This window comes from Sitophilus oryzae, unplaced genomic scaffold (assembly GCF_002938485.1).
Source record: "Sitophilus oryzae breed Bouriz unplaced genomic scaffold, Soryzae_2.0 scaffold_907_pilon_pilon, whole genome shotgun sequence".
Classification (NCBI taxonomy): domain Eukaryota; kingdom Metazoa; phylum Arthropoda; class Insecta; order Coleoptera; family Curculionidae; genus Sitophilus; species Sitophilus oryzae.
The window spans coordinates 2212911-2231738 of NW_022147536.1; the positions used below are offsets into that span (position 1 = coordinate 2212911).

Genomic DNA, 18828 nt, shown 5'->3' on the forward strand with positions numbered 1-18828 from the left:
AAACTAATATGGCGTCTAAGTCGCGTTTTATCCTAAATTGGGATAATTATAGTAAAAATATTATTTTTATGATTTAGTTAGAGACATATGTCAGATGGCAGTGAAGGAAAACAAAACAAAAATATTTAAGTGTGGAGGATGCTTGAAGATCATAATTATTGAAACACTTTAACCGACTCTGTAACTCGTTACCCAAGGCAAAAAAGTTAAACGCAAAGAACTTTATTGATAAATGTATTGTTTCTACTTTGAAAAATACTAATGGGCCTTAAAATTAAAGAAGTTTTAAAAATTTTCTTGAATTTTTTTTTTTAGTAAAATGAGAATAATTTATTCGCAGTCGAAAAAATTGTTTCCGCGTGTTTTTTAGGGTCAAAAATTTCAAGTTAATGTATTCAAAAAGCAGGAATTGCTATTTTAGAAACGAAACATTTTCTTATTTAACAACATGGCGGCTTTCACTTTGTTGTTTTGGAGATTAAGATGGAGTAGTTCGAGTAGTCGCATACTGGACTAATAAAGTCGCAGTTTGGCCTTAACCGGTAGTATACTAGTCGCAAGATTGCCTAATTTAGTCATCCTAGAGTCTAGCTTGTGCCGCCCTCAATAATCTAAATAAACGAGGGAGTGGATAAACTATCGGTAATATATGTCGATGTATATTTAAATTTAGTTTTATATGTACCTTTCTTATGTCCCATTTTAATTAAGTTTTTTATAAAAACAAAAACAGCACTGAACTGTCTGACTGAACAGAACAATGAAGTGAAAATTTAAGATTTAAGGTTATGGTTCAATACAGTTGTAAAAGGTAGTGACTCGACGTCCTACCAACGTAAGAATAAGGAAATCTAAACAACGTTGGAATTAGTAAAACAGACGACGTTTGCATAACGTTGGAATAGGTCCTGAAACTGACGTCGGAAAACTCTATATTGTCCAACGTTGTAACTACGTTGTCCGAATCACCTAAAGATCACTTAAGCAAAAAGGTTACAAGACAACGTTTATTCGACGTCGCAGAAGCTTCTACTTTGCTGTAGTACTAGTCCAACGTCGGCACAACGTTATAAAAACGTTTAAATTTATTTTAATACCCAAGGTAGGGAGCTAACTATTTTTTGTAACTAATCCAACGTTGTGTTTAGTAAACATGTGGTCGCAAGTCGTGAAAATGCTACTTGGGAATTTCATTAACTAAATAGAATGACTTTTTAGGGCCAGTTAAACTTATCATGCAGCCATTGTTTCTTAAAGTCAGGAACATTTAAAAAAATATGAAAAACAAGACAATAAGTAATCGTGAATGTTTTGTAAGCTATAAAAATATAAATATTGATTAGATTTGTTTATTTATTATTGATCTGTTTCAATATTGGAGCTGCAAATCTTCACTTGAGCTGTCTAACAAGTTTAACAGTTTATTAATAAAGTACTTTTCAATATTAAACTCCATTGAAAAGGAGAAACAAACGTAAAAGCAGAGAATAGGTATATTAAAAATGGATAAAAGATAAATTTTATAATAGAGGTATTGAAATTTAGAAAACGTCAACATTTGACGTTTCCAGTATTTTACCAAACCGTTCCGTATCAAACCGATGTTTTTCAGGAACCGCTCTTTACCGTAGTTTACCGGTCTGGTTCGCCTGGTTTTGTAACGGAATACAGCCTAAAGCAAAAATAACAGCATTCAACGTAATGACATAATGATTGACATGTAAAGTATATGTTTTTTTTATCTATTACTATGGAGTCACTATGGAGTACATAATAGAATTTTATTTTATTTTTATTTATTTACGCAAACTTAAAAACTGGTAGTAATTGAGAGAAAGAATAATTATGTTTTATATATTAAATTGATGAGTCGGTCTCTTAATAAAGAAAAGTTACCTATTTATTATTATATCAGTTAAATCATCAGATTGTTGAAGAGCTGTGAAAAGATCTTTTCAGATTGGAAGTAAGGCAAAGTGACGATAAACGTTTATTTTTCATGGAATCTCTACTATAAATTTTAATGCATTTCAAACATGAAAAATGTCTCTCAACCCAAGTACTTGTAAATGGTATAGTAATAAACAAAACAAACAATTTGAAAACCTCTGGAAATATATTTCCAGGATTATCCTCCTTAAATTATTTTATAATCGAAATTATCATATCTATTATAAATACCTGCAATTTATTCATTAATTTACGTTGGTGAATAACATTTTTTGTTTGTTAAATCACTATTAAATGCGTTGGAAATTTTTTATAGGATTCTTTAAATTTCGGATCCGCAAGAGATAAATAAAAATAATTGAGTGCAAACGATCTGCAAACCTTATTTCTAAATGTATAACAATGTTATCTAATATTTCATAAAATAAAATTCGCAAAGGTATTTGACTTAAGTCGCTTATCGAATCGCTACATATCGAATTGAAATAGCACACTGATACTTTTCTGTAATATCTGTCGCATCGTATTCTTGCACCGAATAAAATAACGCACTTTTTTATTTCGGATTCTTTTATTTCTGTGTCGTGTTCTGAAATACAACCGGTTATATCGTTTTGAATAATCTAGGACAAGCCTGAAAAATGTTTACAATTTGCTTTAAACGTTTTTTGCATTTTCATATAAAAGTTTTAAATGCTACGTATAATGAATCATATGAAATATCCCCTTAATGAAATGTGATATATCCCATTATGAAATATCGGGAATATCCCCTTAACTTCTAAGTCTAATACGATACAACTCCGACTTACGTCGCGTCGCTACCGCACGATGAGTTAGACAGAGACAGAAGACTATCGTACGTCGTCCTTCGACTCTGATAGTAGGCGATGCAGAAATCGCCGAACAAAGGCACTCCAACGTGCAACGGTCAAAATTATTTTGTTTTCTAAGTGTGCGAACACAGTGCAAGCAGGTTTCCCGCTTACGGGTAGTCGGCGTGGATCTGGGTACCTATTCTTGACATCGTTCGCAACTTTGCGTATACGCATCACGTGTATTGTTTTTTACAGGGTGTCCCAGAAATAAGTGCAAGTATTTTAAGGGGTGGTAGATCTCGATAAAAGAAACATATTTTCTCTTTATTGTTTTTCAAATAAGTACAAAATAACGAAGTTATTTTACTTTGAAAATTTCCAAAAAAAAAAAATGATTTTTTGCTAAAATTTTGAGAACCACTGGATCTTTTCTGGATTTTCTTTCTTGTAAATTTAATCTACTACCTATGTTGCCATATTATCAAGAAATTTTTTCGCGAAAAAACCTCATAGGCGTGTTTCTGGGGTTGAACTATACTACCAGTTAAAATACTTGCACTTATTTCTGGGACACCCTCTATATGGGTACATAGTAGCGCCGTGTCACCTTGCGCTTATAACCTTGAAAAATTAAAGCGTGTTATCAAATCGGCTAGTTCACAGTGAAAACAGGTAGGCGCCGTCAACCAGCGTTCATCGGCGTTCTAGCTTTTACGGGAACAAAAATTTATTTATTTCTTCTTTTGCACGCGCCAACGGCGCACAGAGGGTATTAAGAACTAAAGGTTGGCCAAAATTATGTTTTATGATTTTTTTTTGCTTTTTGCTAGTAATATTAATTATTAGAGGAGAGGGTGCTAATATGGAACCCCATTTTGTTTTTCCTACACAATATTTTTTCCTCTACTCTGAAACCCTTTCCACCGATCAAATAGGGCCCATTCGGTGCAAAACCAAGCAATTGAATGAGGATGCTAAAACAAGAAAGTAATTTGTATATTATAGACGATATTTGAGCGAGAATGGGTGTTATAGGGTAAAGACTTTTTCCTTTAAGAATCTATTTAAATCAATGTTTTTTTTGGCAGTGGCAAATATTGGCAAGATTTTTGTACATATTCCAAAGCTGGAGACTTTAAGCATTGAACGGATACTAATTTCCATGCGGAATATTACCGAATAGCCTTACACCTTATAAAAATGCATCTGATTTTTTAAATATAAAACATTATAAATAAATAGAGAATAAGGAAACGTTTCAAAATAAAAATATGCATAAAACAGGACTTGCCAGCTGGCTCTGTATCCATCATGAAAGGTATTATAAACAATTTGCAAAAAAGCACTATACAAACAATTCCACTATTTTATAATCTTAGAAATATTCAGAATACACTCAAGATAATTCATACTTAGAACTGAAATATATTATTTGATAGTTAACTTACGACTTAAAAAAAGCTAATAAACGTGCTTACATTTAGTATTTATAGATTTGTATTCAGTTAAGATAAAAAATGAAAATAAAAAATATCACTTTTGGCCAGGTTTATAGACCAAATACCCCTATGTGCGGCGCCGGCGTTTGAATATGGAAAAAAACACTTATTTGGGACAACCTCAAAGGAATAAAAAGCCTCTCTGTGTTTCCACACTTAGAAAACACATAATGTTTTAATGTTTTGAGTTTTAGTATTTTATAATAATTTTAATATATTCTGTTATCCATTATATTCTGTTTTTATGAATTTATAATTCTTTAATTAAATAAAAAGCCTATGCATTACATGTTTCTATCAAAATGAATATATTTATTTATAGGATGTTTTTTTTTATCATAATATCAATACGTAGTTCATTAACGTAGTTTTCGTGTAGTTAATAAACGGGAAAAGACGTAATTTTTGAAGAAAAACTACACGTAGTTAATCAGGTAAATTACTTCTTAATTATCTACTTCCGAACCCTTCTCGCATCTCCGAAAAAGCCATATACAATACACGTGATGCAAAAACGCAAAGTTACTCATCACGTGTATTGTTATATGGCTTTTTCGGAGATGCGAGATGCGAGCGATATTTGAAGATGCGAGTGGTTAAGAATAGGTACCCTGAGACGGCGTTGGTTGCCGGTAAGCAGAAACCTGCCTTCACTATGTTTGTACCTTAAGCCCACGGCCACACAGAAAGCGTTTTTAGCGTTTTGCGTTTTTTGCGTCTAAAGCGCTTTTTACGATTTTACCGTTTTAAGCGCTTTTTTCGATTTGTGTCCATTAAAAACACGCAAAAGACGCGGCAGGTCTGCAGTTTCTATCAAGATGTCAATTAGTAACGTCACAAGCTCGTGGATTCTCGGCCCGTCCAACAATCAATCCTGTGAGAAAGAGATAGGCGAGATCGGCGCCGTTAGCGTTGAAGAGACGAAGATAAAAAATGCTGGGATTGAATTGTGGACGGACCGGGGCATATATTCGGAGACAAACACAATCTACTGCTAGTGCCAGTGGTGTGTGTAAAAATAATTATTATTATTTGCCATTTATTTTACGAATGTTAGTTTATATGTGTATAGTTTTTTATGTTGTAGTGTTGTGATTAGTAGGTACATGTTATAATTATAATATAATATAATAAATAATTATAATTATATAATAGAATAATAAATATTTCTAGTTGCTAATGCAATTTTAGGACATGATTTATGAAACATTTTGGAGTAAAACTTCTTTACGCGCGCTGAGAGTAAAAATTGGAGGCCGTGACATACGACCTAGTGAGACGGCCCTGAACTACGAGCTCGTTGTAACGAAACGTGCTAACGGTTTAGAAATACGTAGTGACGCGACGTGTATTTGTGAGCAGTCCACGTGTTTATCAAAAATATTAATATTTTAATACAAATTTTGTAAAAGTGAATAAAATTATTACGTGTAAAAAAAATATTTGTTACACGTAAAAAACTATTTTTATTATTTTACGCGAATAAAACTGTTACACGTAAAAAACTACTTTTTACGCGTATAAAACTATGTAGTTGTTACTGGTAGAAAGTTATTTCTTACGCGTATAAAACTATTTGTTACTGGCAGAAAACTATTTTTTACGCGTATAAAACTATTTGTTACGTGTAAAAATCTATTTGTTACACGTAAAAACTATTTTTTTACGCGTCAAAAGCTTATTGTGTTTAGTAAAAAACCTTTTGTTACGCAAAAAAAATATTTTTTACGTGTAAAAAACTATTTGTTACACGTAAAAAATTATTTTTTTCCGCGTCAAAAACTTTTTGTTCTGGTAGAAAACTTTTCTTACATAAAAAAAATATTTTTTACGTGTAAAAAACTATTTGTTGCACGTAAAAAACTATTTTTTAGGCGTCAAAAACTATTTGTTTCTGCTAAAAAAAACTTTTTTACGCAGAAAAAAACACTTTTTACACATAAAAAAACTATTTTTTACGCGTAAGAAAATATTCCTTTAATTTATTACTATTTCAACATTTCAAACTACACTTTTTCAAACATTTCCTTCAAATTTTTGAATTTAGTAGAATCTACCTAAACAATAGATGTTCTTTGTAAAAATATTTTTAGATAATACTAGTTAAATATTATTTTACTTAATTTATTTTTATTGTTTTATTAAATATATCGTCCGCCTATGACGGGGTCTCATCTTAGAAAACGCTAAAGACGCTACAGAAAACAAACTGTTTTGTTTTTATTTGCGTTTTTTGCGAGTCACACCGAACGCTACTCGCTTTTGGTGTGGCTACCCCTATATAATCCTGTTATTTTGTTTTAGTCGCTAAAGACGCTTCACGCTAAAAACGCAAAACACGCTTTCTGTGTGGCCGTGGGCTAACGCAGTGGTACAGTCAGGCTACGCCAGCTATAGTGAATATTTTAATATACAAGACCACAAATATTAAAATAATATTGATTATTAAAACACACAAACGTGTATTAACAGTATTTTTATGTATTGGCAACATTAATAGTAAATAATGTAATGTAATAAATCGCTTAAATTCTGCCCAAATTTTAGAGTAGGCGCCGCCTACCTTGCCTACCCTAACGAGCCGCCACTGACGTACTTTTTCAACATGAAATTACCTTTTAAATTGTAGACAACTCATTTTCCAGAAATATAAAAAAAAATATATATTAACTCCATATGCGCATTTTGACCATTTTACCTCAGCGGAAATAATGAAGATTATACTGCCCCATTTACATTTTGAACGTATTAATGCATTGTTTGCACAATTTGTGACCAAATTGGTTTCTGAGGTTTAACGAAATTAAATTGCGGTCTTGCATTTGCTGCTAACGAACAAAATGAGCCAATTTGTTGACACTTTTTTTTTAAAGATTGTAATAGCGTAATAATTGATGTAAATTGTTAAATAAACAATTATTATTTTATTTACAATTTATGTTGATGAAAATACAATATTACAACATCTGCATTAAGAATATTTTATTGCCGAACCTTTATACAGGGTGTCCCGAACAGAACTGTTAGTATAGTTCGATCCCAGAAACACGCCCATGAAGTTTTTTTGCAAAAAAAAGGTTGAAAATTTTATATTTTTCTTGACATATTCCGGAAAAATTTTAAAAACTTTTGAGAGCCACTTGTTCAGTTTCCGAAAATTTGTTTGTAGTGCTTCGAGGGAATGCAATGTTGTCACCTCCTACGTTATACACATTCCGATGTTTATAAGTTCACATTTTTAAATTTCTACAAAAAATACTTAAATTAATTTTATTCACGGTAAATGTAAGGTAAGCCTGTAAAAATACATTTCTTATTCAAATAGTCAAAATAATCTAAATGTTTTCTGTCTAAATATCAATTATTTTGGTGTTTGTTCACAAAACCAAGACTGTGCGATAGAAAAACAGTTAATAATAATTAAATTCTCAAAAAATAATCCTAAATAATTCAGATGGCACATGAATGCATTTTTGCATGCATATGAATGCATGTCAGATACATGTGTAAGTGTAGTGCTGTCAAGAATTGCAGTGAAATGAAGTATTGTTATTATTATAATTATTGTATATTAATATTATTGTTATTGTTATAAGTGTAGAGTTGCGGTTTTAGGTAAAGTGTATATAGTGTATATTAGTGTATCTTAGTATCTACCGTTTTTTAATGTCAGGTAAGTTTTTTATACTTTTAATTTGAATTTTCCAAGTCGTTTTTAAATCTTTCTAGTCGATGTGCCAACACTGGGCGTCGAACAAGCTGAGATTCTGGTAATTGCTTGGTATTTGCGGCTGATTATCGATTGCTGCCGGCACGGCGGCTCTCAAAATGTTGCCATTATTTTTTTAAATTTTCAAAGTTAAATAACTCGGTTATTATCAATTTATTTTAGTGAAAATATGTTTTAATTTTTTCAACAAGATTTCGGTATGGCAATGGGATCACCTCTCTCTCCTTTATTAAGTAATATTTTAATGGAAGATTTTGAAAATAATACAATAGTTTTTCAAAAAAGCCTGTAATATGGATGCGGTATGTTGATGATATTTTTGCAATATGGCAACATAACGTTTCTTAAATAGACATTTTTTTTGGATTATATAAATTCTCGCGAACTGTATGGTCCGAATTGTATTGCGGAAATTTCGGCAGCATATTCTGCAGATAAAAATAAGTAAAAAAGTTCGTATAAATGTAGGTCCTAAAATGCTTAATTTCAGAGATACAGGGTGAAGAAGTTTCATTTTTATTTCAATTTTTTCTAAATAATTTCTGAAGTAACGTCAATATTTGGATGAAAATTGGTGTCTGAGAGTTTTTTGATATGAGAAATTTGATTTTGATGTCAATATGACTCCTACTAGTAGAGGGCGCCACCTACATGTGTTTTAACTGTTTTGAAGCGTAATCACTTTTTGTCCGTACCTGTATAAAACTACCGAGCAAGAATTATACATCTTTGTGACTTTTTACATAAAAAACATCTCTCCGTAAAAATCGCTACGAGCAACCGTTCTTAAGATATTTAGAATGGAAATAGTCAATACATGTCATTATTGACGAAAAATAAACACGTTGAGTAGATAGTTATTTCACTGAAATAATACATTTGGGAATTTTTTTTTTTAAATTAATCATAAATTTTTCTGCAAAAAATAATGATAAAACAGTTTCTGTTGAACTTTTGGCACAAAAATATTTCAAATTTATGATTTCAGTCTAATAACTATTTAGTCAAAATGTTTAATTAATGTCAATGATACAGGTACGGACAAAAAGTTATTACTCTTCAAACCGGTTAAAAAATATGTAGGTGGCGCCCTCTACTAGTAGGAGCCATATTGACATCAAAATCAAATTTATCATGTCAAAAAACTCCCAGACGCCAATTTTCATTCAAATATTGACTTTACTTCAGAAATTATTTGGCAAAAATCGAAATAAAAATGAAACTTCTACACCTTGTATCTCCGAAACTAAGCATTTTAGGACATACATTTATACGAACTTTTTTACTTATTTTTATCTGCAGAATATGCTGCCGAAGTTTCCGGAATACAGTTCGGACCACCCTGTATACAACTTACAATTCCATACATACGAGGCGTTTTGGAAAAAATAAGAAAGATAGGAAAACAATATAACATATACGAACATCTTTCAAAACACAAAATACACTTAGATCCATTTTATCACATACTAAACCAATAAATACAGAACAACAAACAAAAAATGTAATATACCAAATACTATGCCAATGCGATAAAATTTACATTTTACATCTTTAAATGTTCAAATTAAAGAACATAAACATTATTTAAGAAAGGGAGATTTTCAAAAATCTAAGATTTGTCAGCATTCATGGGACACAGGGCACAGAATAAATTTTAATAACGCCAAAATTATAATGAAAGAAGCGATAGCCTCTAAAAGAAAAATAAATGAGGCTTTTTTAATACAATCTAATAAAAATAAATATATTGCTCATGCATTTGTAGATGTTAGTAATGTATGGCAATCGCTTCTTTGATTTTAAAGCACATAACATAAATAAACATAACATACCTACGTAAAAATTAAAACTAATCAATCATACAGAAAGTTTGGTTTTACCTTATTAAGTAATTGTTATCAGGTAGTAATTGTTAATTTTGAAGTTTAACTTGGGTATAATGTCATTTTAACAGAACGTCAACGGTTTTTGTAGACTTATCTGTTTAAAAAAAAACTAAAGTGTTCTCGAATAGTTCAATTTAAATATTTTAAATAGTTTTTTTCTTTATTCTTTGTATTTTTTTGCTTCCGACGACGGAAAGAGATAAACTTTCCGAAACGTTAAGCATTTTTTTGTTCGTTAAGCAAATTTGTATACCTGTAAATCTAACTTCTGACAAGTAGTTTCCGTTTGTGATTAACGCAGAAGTGTTTACAAAAAAAAATAACTTTTTTATTTTTTAGATTTTCTTGCAGTGGCGAAATACCCATATAGCATATTTTGGGGAAAATATATTTCTTTTGCTCTACAACCCCTTAAAATACTTGCACTTATTTTTGGGATAGCCTGTATATCGATAATCTTGACAATAAAAATTTTATTAAACCTCCTGAAATCATCAAATCAACATCAGACCATAAAAAGCAAATTTATTTAAGTGCTTTTCCGATACGGAATTTCTTCAATATTCTTTTAATGACTTTCAGAGAAACCGGAGGTGTAATGAAAGATCGTTTATCATATTTTTTTGCAGCCATCAAAAAATTACCCTCATTTATAAAATTCAGGTTATTAATTCCAAAAATTTTCTTTCTTAAGTAGTAATTATAAAAGTGATGCAATAAAATGGTATAATTATTGTGGTTAATGTAACAAAAAATAATTATTATATCTATTATTATTTTTTGACGAATAATTTGGTACCACATGCTCGGTATTTCCAGTGAAATTGTCGTTATGACCGCAGCTATTGCACTCTAGATTGAAATTTACAATACTACTGTTTAAGCGAAGATGTCAACAGTTGAGATTATATGTCATTCTATTCAGAATGTCATTTTCTATCAAATAAAGGCTGTATTCCGTTGCAAAACCAGGCGAACCAGATCGGTAAACTACGGTAAAGAGCGGTTCCTGAAAAACATCGGTTTGATACGGAACGGCTTGGTAAAATACTGAAAACGTCAAATGTTGACGTTTTCTAAATTTCAATACCTCTATTATAAAATTTATCTTTTATGCATTTTTAGTGTACCTATTCTCTGCTTTTACGTTTGCTTCTTCTTTTCAATGGAGTTTAATATTGAAAAGTACTTTATTAATAAACTGTTAAACTCGTTAGACAGCTCAAGTGAAGATTTGCAGGTCCAATATTAAAATAGAGCAATAATAAATAAACAGATCTAATCAATATTTATATTTTTATAGCTTACAAAACATTCACGATTACTTGATGTCTTGTTTTTCATGTTTTCTTTTAATGTTCCTGACTTTAAGAAACAATGGCTGCATGATAAGTTTAAACGGTCCGAAAAAGGCATTCTATCTAGTTAATGAAATTTAATTACCTTTACTGCCTACCTCCATTGCTTTTGGATGTACATACAAAATAATATACCAAATTTTAGAAATTAAATGAGAATCTCACTCGAACTTCCAATATTTGCTTGATTTCTGTCACAGAAATGACATTGATTGACAAACAAAACCAGAAAAACCAGCCTTCTCGTGCTGGTTAGTTTGGTGACAGTTATAACCGAATTTTTCAAGAACCGTGTTCCGTAATAAAAAAACTTTCAGGGAACCCATAGAAACGGAACATAAAACCATAACCAAGGTAAGCAACGGAATACACCCAAAGTAAAAAAATACCGAACATTTCATAGAAAATCAAAGAGTCTAAAAAATATTCGTATCACCCAGTATAACAATGAAAAGTTTAAATGCGCTTTACCATGGTCATGCATATTTTAGAAAAAATTGGACTGAAAATTTCAAAATGAAAATTTGAAAGTTTCTTCGATACAATGAGTCACCCTGTATAGTTTTTTTTATCGTAACAATTAATCTGTATATTTTTTACCTCCTTGCGATGCTTCAATTCTTCAGAGTTGAAACTGTTGAGCAACAGAGCCAAGAACAAGTTGAGCACCATAAAGTTGCCCATAACCAATGTGGGTAAAAAAATAGCCAAGCATATACCGGGTCCCTGAAAATAAACGAGTTGAATTAATAATTGAAATTATTGTAGTTGGTATTGATATAATTATTGCTAATGTTTGCCGGTAGGAAATATTCCTATTGAAATGATAAAATGGCAAATGTCAATGTGTTTTAAATATGAGAAACAAAAATAGCTAGTTGTCTTACATTTGTACACAGTTAACATTGATATACGAATATTGTAAGTTATATAAAAGCATGTAAAAGACTATAATTTTTTACTAAAACAATAACTTACGTCTTTAGTTTCGGCTCTCATGCAGTCCCACAGAGGCTCGATCCATTCTCCGCACAGAATTCGAAAAATCATCATGAAAGAATGAAAAAAATCCGTAAAATTCCATCTACAATAAACAAAAAAGAAATATAAATTATAGTAATTGATACATCAGAGGGCTACAAGAAATATAGGTACATATATGTATATTTATCAATAAAAACGCTAAGCGCGTCAGATGAGAATGCCCAAATCGGTAGTTAAGTATCGGACCTTTTTAAGAAAATTAATTTTATTTATCAGAAACTATTTGAGACAGAGTTTACCAAAAATGCCTTTTATATCTACTAGTGGGTAAATGAATTTGTAGATATATTACGACTTTTCTTGGAACTTTAGTTTCGGAGATATAAATTTAATTGGTCCTTTTTAAGAAAATTAATTTTATTTTTCAGAAACTATTTGAGACAGAGTTTACCAAAAATGCTTTTTATATCTACTAGTGGGTAAATGAACTTGTAGATATATTACGACTTTTCTTGGAACTTTAGTTTCGGAGATATAAATTTAATCGGACCTTTTTAAGAAAATTAATTTTATTTTTCAGAAACTATTTGAGACAGAGTTCACCAATAATGCTTTTTATATCTACTAGTGGGTAAATGAATTTGTAGATATATTACGACTTTTCTTGGATTTTCTTGGAACTTTAGTTTCGGAGATATAAATTTAATCGGACCTTTTAAGAAAATTAATTTTATTTTTCAGAAACTATTTGAGACAGAGTTCACCAAAAATGCTTTTATATCTACTAGTGGGTAAATGAATTTGTAGATATATTACGACTTTTCTTGGAACTTTAGTTTCGGAGATATAAATTTAATCGGTCCTTTTAAGAAAATTAATTTTATTTTTCAGAAACTATTTGAGACAGAGTTTACCAAAAATGCTTTTATATCTACTAGTGGGTAAATGAACTTGTAGATATATTACGACTTTTCTTGGAACTTTAGTTTTTGGGGAGATATAAATTTAATCGGACCTTTTTAGAAAAATTAATTTTATTTTTCAGAAACTATTTGAGACAGAGTTCACCAATAATGCTTTTTATATCTACTAGTGGGTAAATGAATTTGTAGATATATTACGACTTTTCTTGGAACTTTAGTTTCGGAGATATAAATTTTATCGGTCCTTTTTAAGAAAATTAATTTTATTTTTCAGAAACTATTTGAGACAGAGTTCATCAATAATGCTTTTTATATCTACTAGTGGGTAAATGAATTTGTAGATATATTACGACTTTTCTTGGAACTTTAGTTTCGGAGATATAAATTTAATCGGACCTTTTTAAGAAAATTAATTTTATTTTTCAGAAACTATTTGAGACAGAGTTCATCAATAATGCTTTTATATCTACTAGTGGGTAAATGAATTTGTAGATATATTACGACCTTTTCTTGGAACTTTAGTTTAGAGATATAAATTTAATCGGTCCTTTTAAGAAAATTAATTTTATTTTTCAGAAACTATTTGAGACAGAGTTTACCAAAAATGCTTTTTATATCTACTAGTGGGTAAATGAACTTGTAGATATATTACGACTTTTCTTGGAACTTTAGTTTTGGGAGATATAAATTTAATCGGACCTTTTTAAGAAAATTAATTTTATTTTTCAGAAACTATTTGAGACAGAGTTCACCAATAATGCTTTTTATATCTACTAGTGGGTAAATGAATTTGTAGATATATTACGACTTTTCTTGGAACTTTAGTTTCGGAGATATAAATTTTATCGGTCCTTTTTAAGAAAATTAATTTTATTTTTCAGAAACTATTTGAGACAGAGTTTACCAAAAATGCTTTTTATATCTACTAGTTGGTAAATGAACTTGTAGATATATTACGACTTTTCTTGGAACTTTAGTTTCGGAGATATAAATTTAATCGGACCTTTTTAAAAAAATTAATTTTATTTTTCAGAAACTATTTGAGACAGAGTTCACCAATAATTTTTATATCTACTAGTGGGTAAATGAATTTGTAGATATATTACGACTTTTCTTGGAACTTTAGTTTCGGAGATATAAATTTAATCGGACCTTTTTAAGAAAATTAATTTTATTTTTCAGAAACTATTTGAGACAGAGTTCACCAATAATGCTTTTTATATCTACTAGTGGGTAAATGAATTTGTAGATATATTACGACTTTTCTTGGAACTTTAGTTTCGGAGATATAAATTTAATCGGACCTTTTTAAGAAAATTAATTTTATTTTTCAGAAACTATTTGAGACACAGTTTACCAAAAATGCTTTTTATATCTACTAGTGGGTAAATGAATTTGTAGATATATTACGACTTTTCTTGGAACTTTAGTTTCGGAGATATTAATTTAATCGGACCTTTTTAAGAAAATTAATTTTATTTTTCAGAAACTATTTGAGACAGAGTCCACCAAAAATGCTTTTTATATCTACTAGTGGGTAAATGAATTTATAGATATATTACGACTTTTCTTGGAACTTTAGTTTCGGAGATATTAATTTAATCGGACCTTTTTAAGAAAATTAATTTTATTTTTCAGAAACTATTTGAGACAGAGTTTACCAAAAATGCTTTTTATATCTACTAGTGGGTAAATGAATTTCTAGATATATTACGACTTTTCTTGGAACTTTAGTTTCTGAGATATTAATTTAATCGGACCTTTTTTAGAAAATTAATTTTATTTTTCAGAAACTATTTGAGACAGAGTTTACCAAAAATGCTTTTATATCTACTAGTGGGTAAATGAATTTCTAGATATATTACGACTTTTCTTGGAACTTTAGTTTCGGAGATATAAATTTAATCGGACCTTTTAAAAAAATTAATTTTATTTTTTCAGAAACTATTTGAGACAGAGTTTACCAAAAATGCTTTTTATATCTACTAGTGGGTAAATGAAATGTAGATATATTACGACTTTTCTTGGAACTTTAGTTTCGGAGATATAAATTTAATCGGACCTTTTTAAAAAAATTAATTTTATTTTTCAGAAACTATTTGAGACAGAGTTACCAAAAATGCCTTTTTATATCTACTAGTGGGTAAATGAAATGTAGATATATTACGACTTTTCTTGGAACTTTAGTTTCGGAGATATAAATTTAATCGGACCTTTTTAAAAAAAAATAATTTTATTTTTTTCAGAAACTATTTGAGACAGAGTTTACCAAAAATGCTTTTTATATCTACTAGTGGGTAAATGAAATGTAGATATATTACGACTTTTCTTGGAACTTTAGTTTCGGAGATATAAATTTAATCGGACCTTTTTAAGAAAATTAATTTTATTTTTCAGAAACTATTTGAGACAGAGTTCACCAATAATGCTTTTTATATCTACTAGTGGGTAAATGAATTTGTAGATATATTACGACTTTTCTTGGAACTTTAGTTTCGGAGATATAAATTTAATCGGACCTTTTTAAGAAAATTAATTTTATTTTTCAGAAACTATTTGAGACAGAGTTCACCAATAATGCTTTTTATATCTACTAGTGGGTAAATGAATTTGTAGATATATTACGACTTTTCTTGGAACTTTAGTTTAGGAGATATAAATTTAATCGGTCCTTTTTAAGAAAATTAATTTTATTTTTCAGAAACTATTTGAGACAGAGTTTACCAAAAATGCTTTTTATATCTACTAGTGGGTAAATGAACTTGTAGATATATTACGACTTTTCTTGGAACTTTAGTTTTGGGAGATATAAATTTAATCGGACCTTTTTAAGAAAATCAATTTTATTTTTCAGAAACTATTTGAGACAGAGTTCACCAATAATGCTTTTTATATCTACTAGTGGGTAAATGAATTTGTAGATATATTACGACTTTTCTTGGAACTTTAGTTTCGGAGATATAAATTTTATCGGTCCTTTTTAAGAAAATTAATTTTATTTTTCAGAAACTATTTGAGATAGAGTTTACCAAAAATGCTTTTTATATCTACTAGTGGGTAAATGAACTTGTAGATATATTACGACTTTTCTTGGAACTTTAGTTTCGGAGATATAAATTTAATCGGACCTTTTTAAAAAAATTAATTTTATTTTTCAGAAACTATTTGAGACAGAGTTCACCAATAATGCTTTTTATATCTACTAGTGGGTAAATGAATTTGTAGATATATTACGACTTTTCTTGGAACTTTAGTTTCGGAGATATAAATTTAATCGGACCTTTTTAAAAAAATTAATTTTATTTTTCAGAAACTATTTGAGACAGAGTTCACCAATAATGCTTTTTATATCTACTAGTGGGTAAATGAATTTGTAGATATATTACGAATTTTTTTGGAACTTTGGTTTCGGAGATATAAATTTAATCGGACCTTTTTAAAAAAATTAATTTTATTTTTCAGAAACTATTTGAGACAGAGTTTACCAAAATGCTTTTTATATCTACTAGTGGGTAAATGAATTTCTAGATATATTACGACATTTCTTGGAACTTTAGTTTCGGAGATATAAATTTTATCGGACCTTTTTAAAAAAATTAATTTTATTTTTCAGAAACTATTACAGACAGAGTTTACCAAAAATGCTTTTTATAACTACTAGTGGGTAAATGAATTTCTAGATATATTACGACTTTTTTTGGAACTTTAGTTTCGGAGATATAAATTTAATCGGACCTTTTTAAGAAAATTAATTTTATTTTTCAGAAACTATTTGAGACAGAGTCCACCAAAAATGCTTTTTATATCTACTAGTGGGTAAATGAATTTATAGATATATTACGACTTTTCTTGGAACTTTAGTTTCGGAGATATTAATTTAATCGGACCTTTTTAAGAAAATTAATTTTATTTTTCAGAAACTATTTGAGACAGAGTCCACCAAAAATGCTTTTTATATCTACTAGTGGGTAAATGAATTTATAGATATATTACGACTTTTACTCCGGAACTTTAGTTTCGGAGATATTAATTTAATCGGACCTTTTTAAGAAAATTAATTTTATTTTTCAGAAACTATTTGAGACAGAGTTTACCAAAAATGCTTTTTATATCTACTAGTGGGTAAATGAATTTCTAGATATATTACGAATTTTTTTGGAACTTTAGTTTCGGAGATATTAATTTAATCGGACCTTTTAAGAAAATTAATTTTATTTTTCAGAAACTATTTGAGACAGAGTTTACCAAAAATGCTTTTTATATCTACTAGTGGGTAAATGAACTTGTAGATATATTACGACTTTTCTTGGAACTTTAGTTTTGGGAGATATAAATTTAATCGGACCTTTTTAAGAAAATTAATTTTATTTTTCAGAAACTATTTGAGACAGAGTTCACCAATAATGCTTTTTATATCTACTAGTGGGTAAATGAATTTGTAGATATATTACGACTTTTCTTGGAACTTTAGTTTCGGAGATATAAATTTAATCGGACCTTTTTAAGAAAATTAATTTTATTTTTCAGAAACTATTTGAGACAGAGTTCACCAAAAATGCTTTTTATATCTACTAGTGGGTAAATGAACTTGTAGATATATTACGACTTTTCTTGGAACTTTAGTTTTGGGAGATATAAATTTAATCGGACCTTTTTAAGAAAATTAATTTTATTTTTCAGAAACTATTTGAGACAGAGTTCACCAAAAATGCTTTTTATATCTACTAGTGGGTAAATGAATTTGTAGATATATTACGACTTTTCTTGGAACTTTAGTTTTGGGAGATATAAATTTAATCGGACCTTTTTAAGAAAATCAATTTTATTTTTCAGAAACTATTTGAGACAGAGTTCACCAATAATGCTTTTTATATCTACTAGTGGGTAAATGAATTTGTAGATATATACGACTTTTCTTGGAACTTTAGTTTCGGAGATATAAATTTAATCGGATCCTTTTTAAGAAAATTAATTTTATTTTTCAGAAACTATTTGAGACAGAGTTCACCAATAATGCTTTTTATATCTACTAGTTGGTAAATGAATTTGTAGATATATTACGACTTTTCTTGGAACTTTAGTTTAGGAGATATAAATTTAATCGGACCTTTTTAAGAAAATTAATTTTATTTTTCAGAAACTATTTGAGACAGAGTTCACCAATAATGCTTTTTATATCTACTAGTGGGTAAATGAATTTGTAGATATATTACGACTTTTCTTGGAACTTTAGTTTCGGAGATATAAATTTAATCGGACCTTTTTAAGAAAATTAATTTTATTTTTCAGAAACTATTTGAGACAGAGTTCACCAATAATGCTTTTTATATCTACTAGTGGGTAAATGAATTTGTAGATATATTACGACTTTTCTTGGAACTTTAGTTTCGGAGATATAAATTTAATCGGACCTTTTAAAAAAATTAATTTTATTTTTCAGAAACTATTTGAAACAGAATTTACCAAAAATGTTTTTTATATCTACTAATATGTAAATGAATTTGTAGATAGTATGACTTTTCTTGGAACTTTAGTTTCGGAGATAAAAATTTAATCGGAACTATTTGAGACAGAGTTCACCAAAAATGCTTTTTATATCTACTAGTGGGTAAATGAATTTGTAGATATATTACGACTTTTCTTGGAACTTTAGTTTCGGAGATATAAATTTAATCGG

General features: G+C 29.2%; 1 protein-coding gene across 1 annotated transcript in view; it reads right to left on the minus strand.

Moving 5' to 3' along the window:
• LOC115890705 (sodium channel protein 60E) overlaps positions 1–18828 on the minus strand; it is a 312784-nt gene that overhangs the window by 52588 nt on the left and 241368 nt on the right. The window contains exons 14-15 of the mRNA XM_030911008.1: positions 12223–12328; positions 11845–11970 (exon numbers count right to left, since the gene is read on the minus strand). Coding sequence (XP_030766868.1) covers positions 11845–11970; positions 12223–12328 — 232 coding nt within the window. The remainder of the gene's footprint in view (positions 1–11844; positions 11971–12222; positions 12329–18828) is intronic.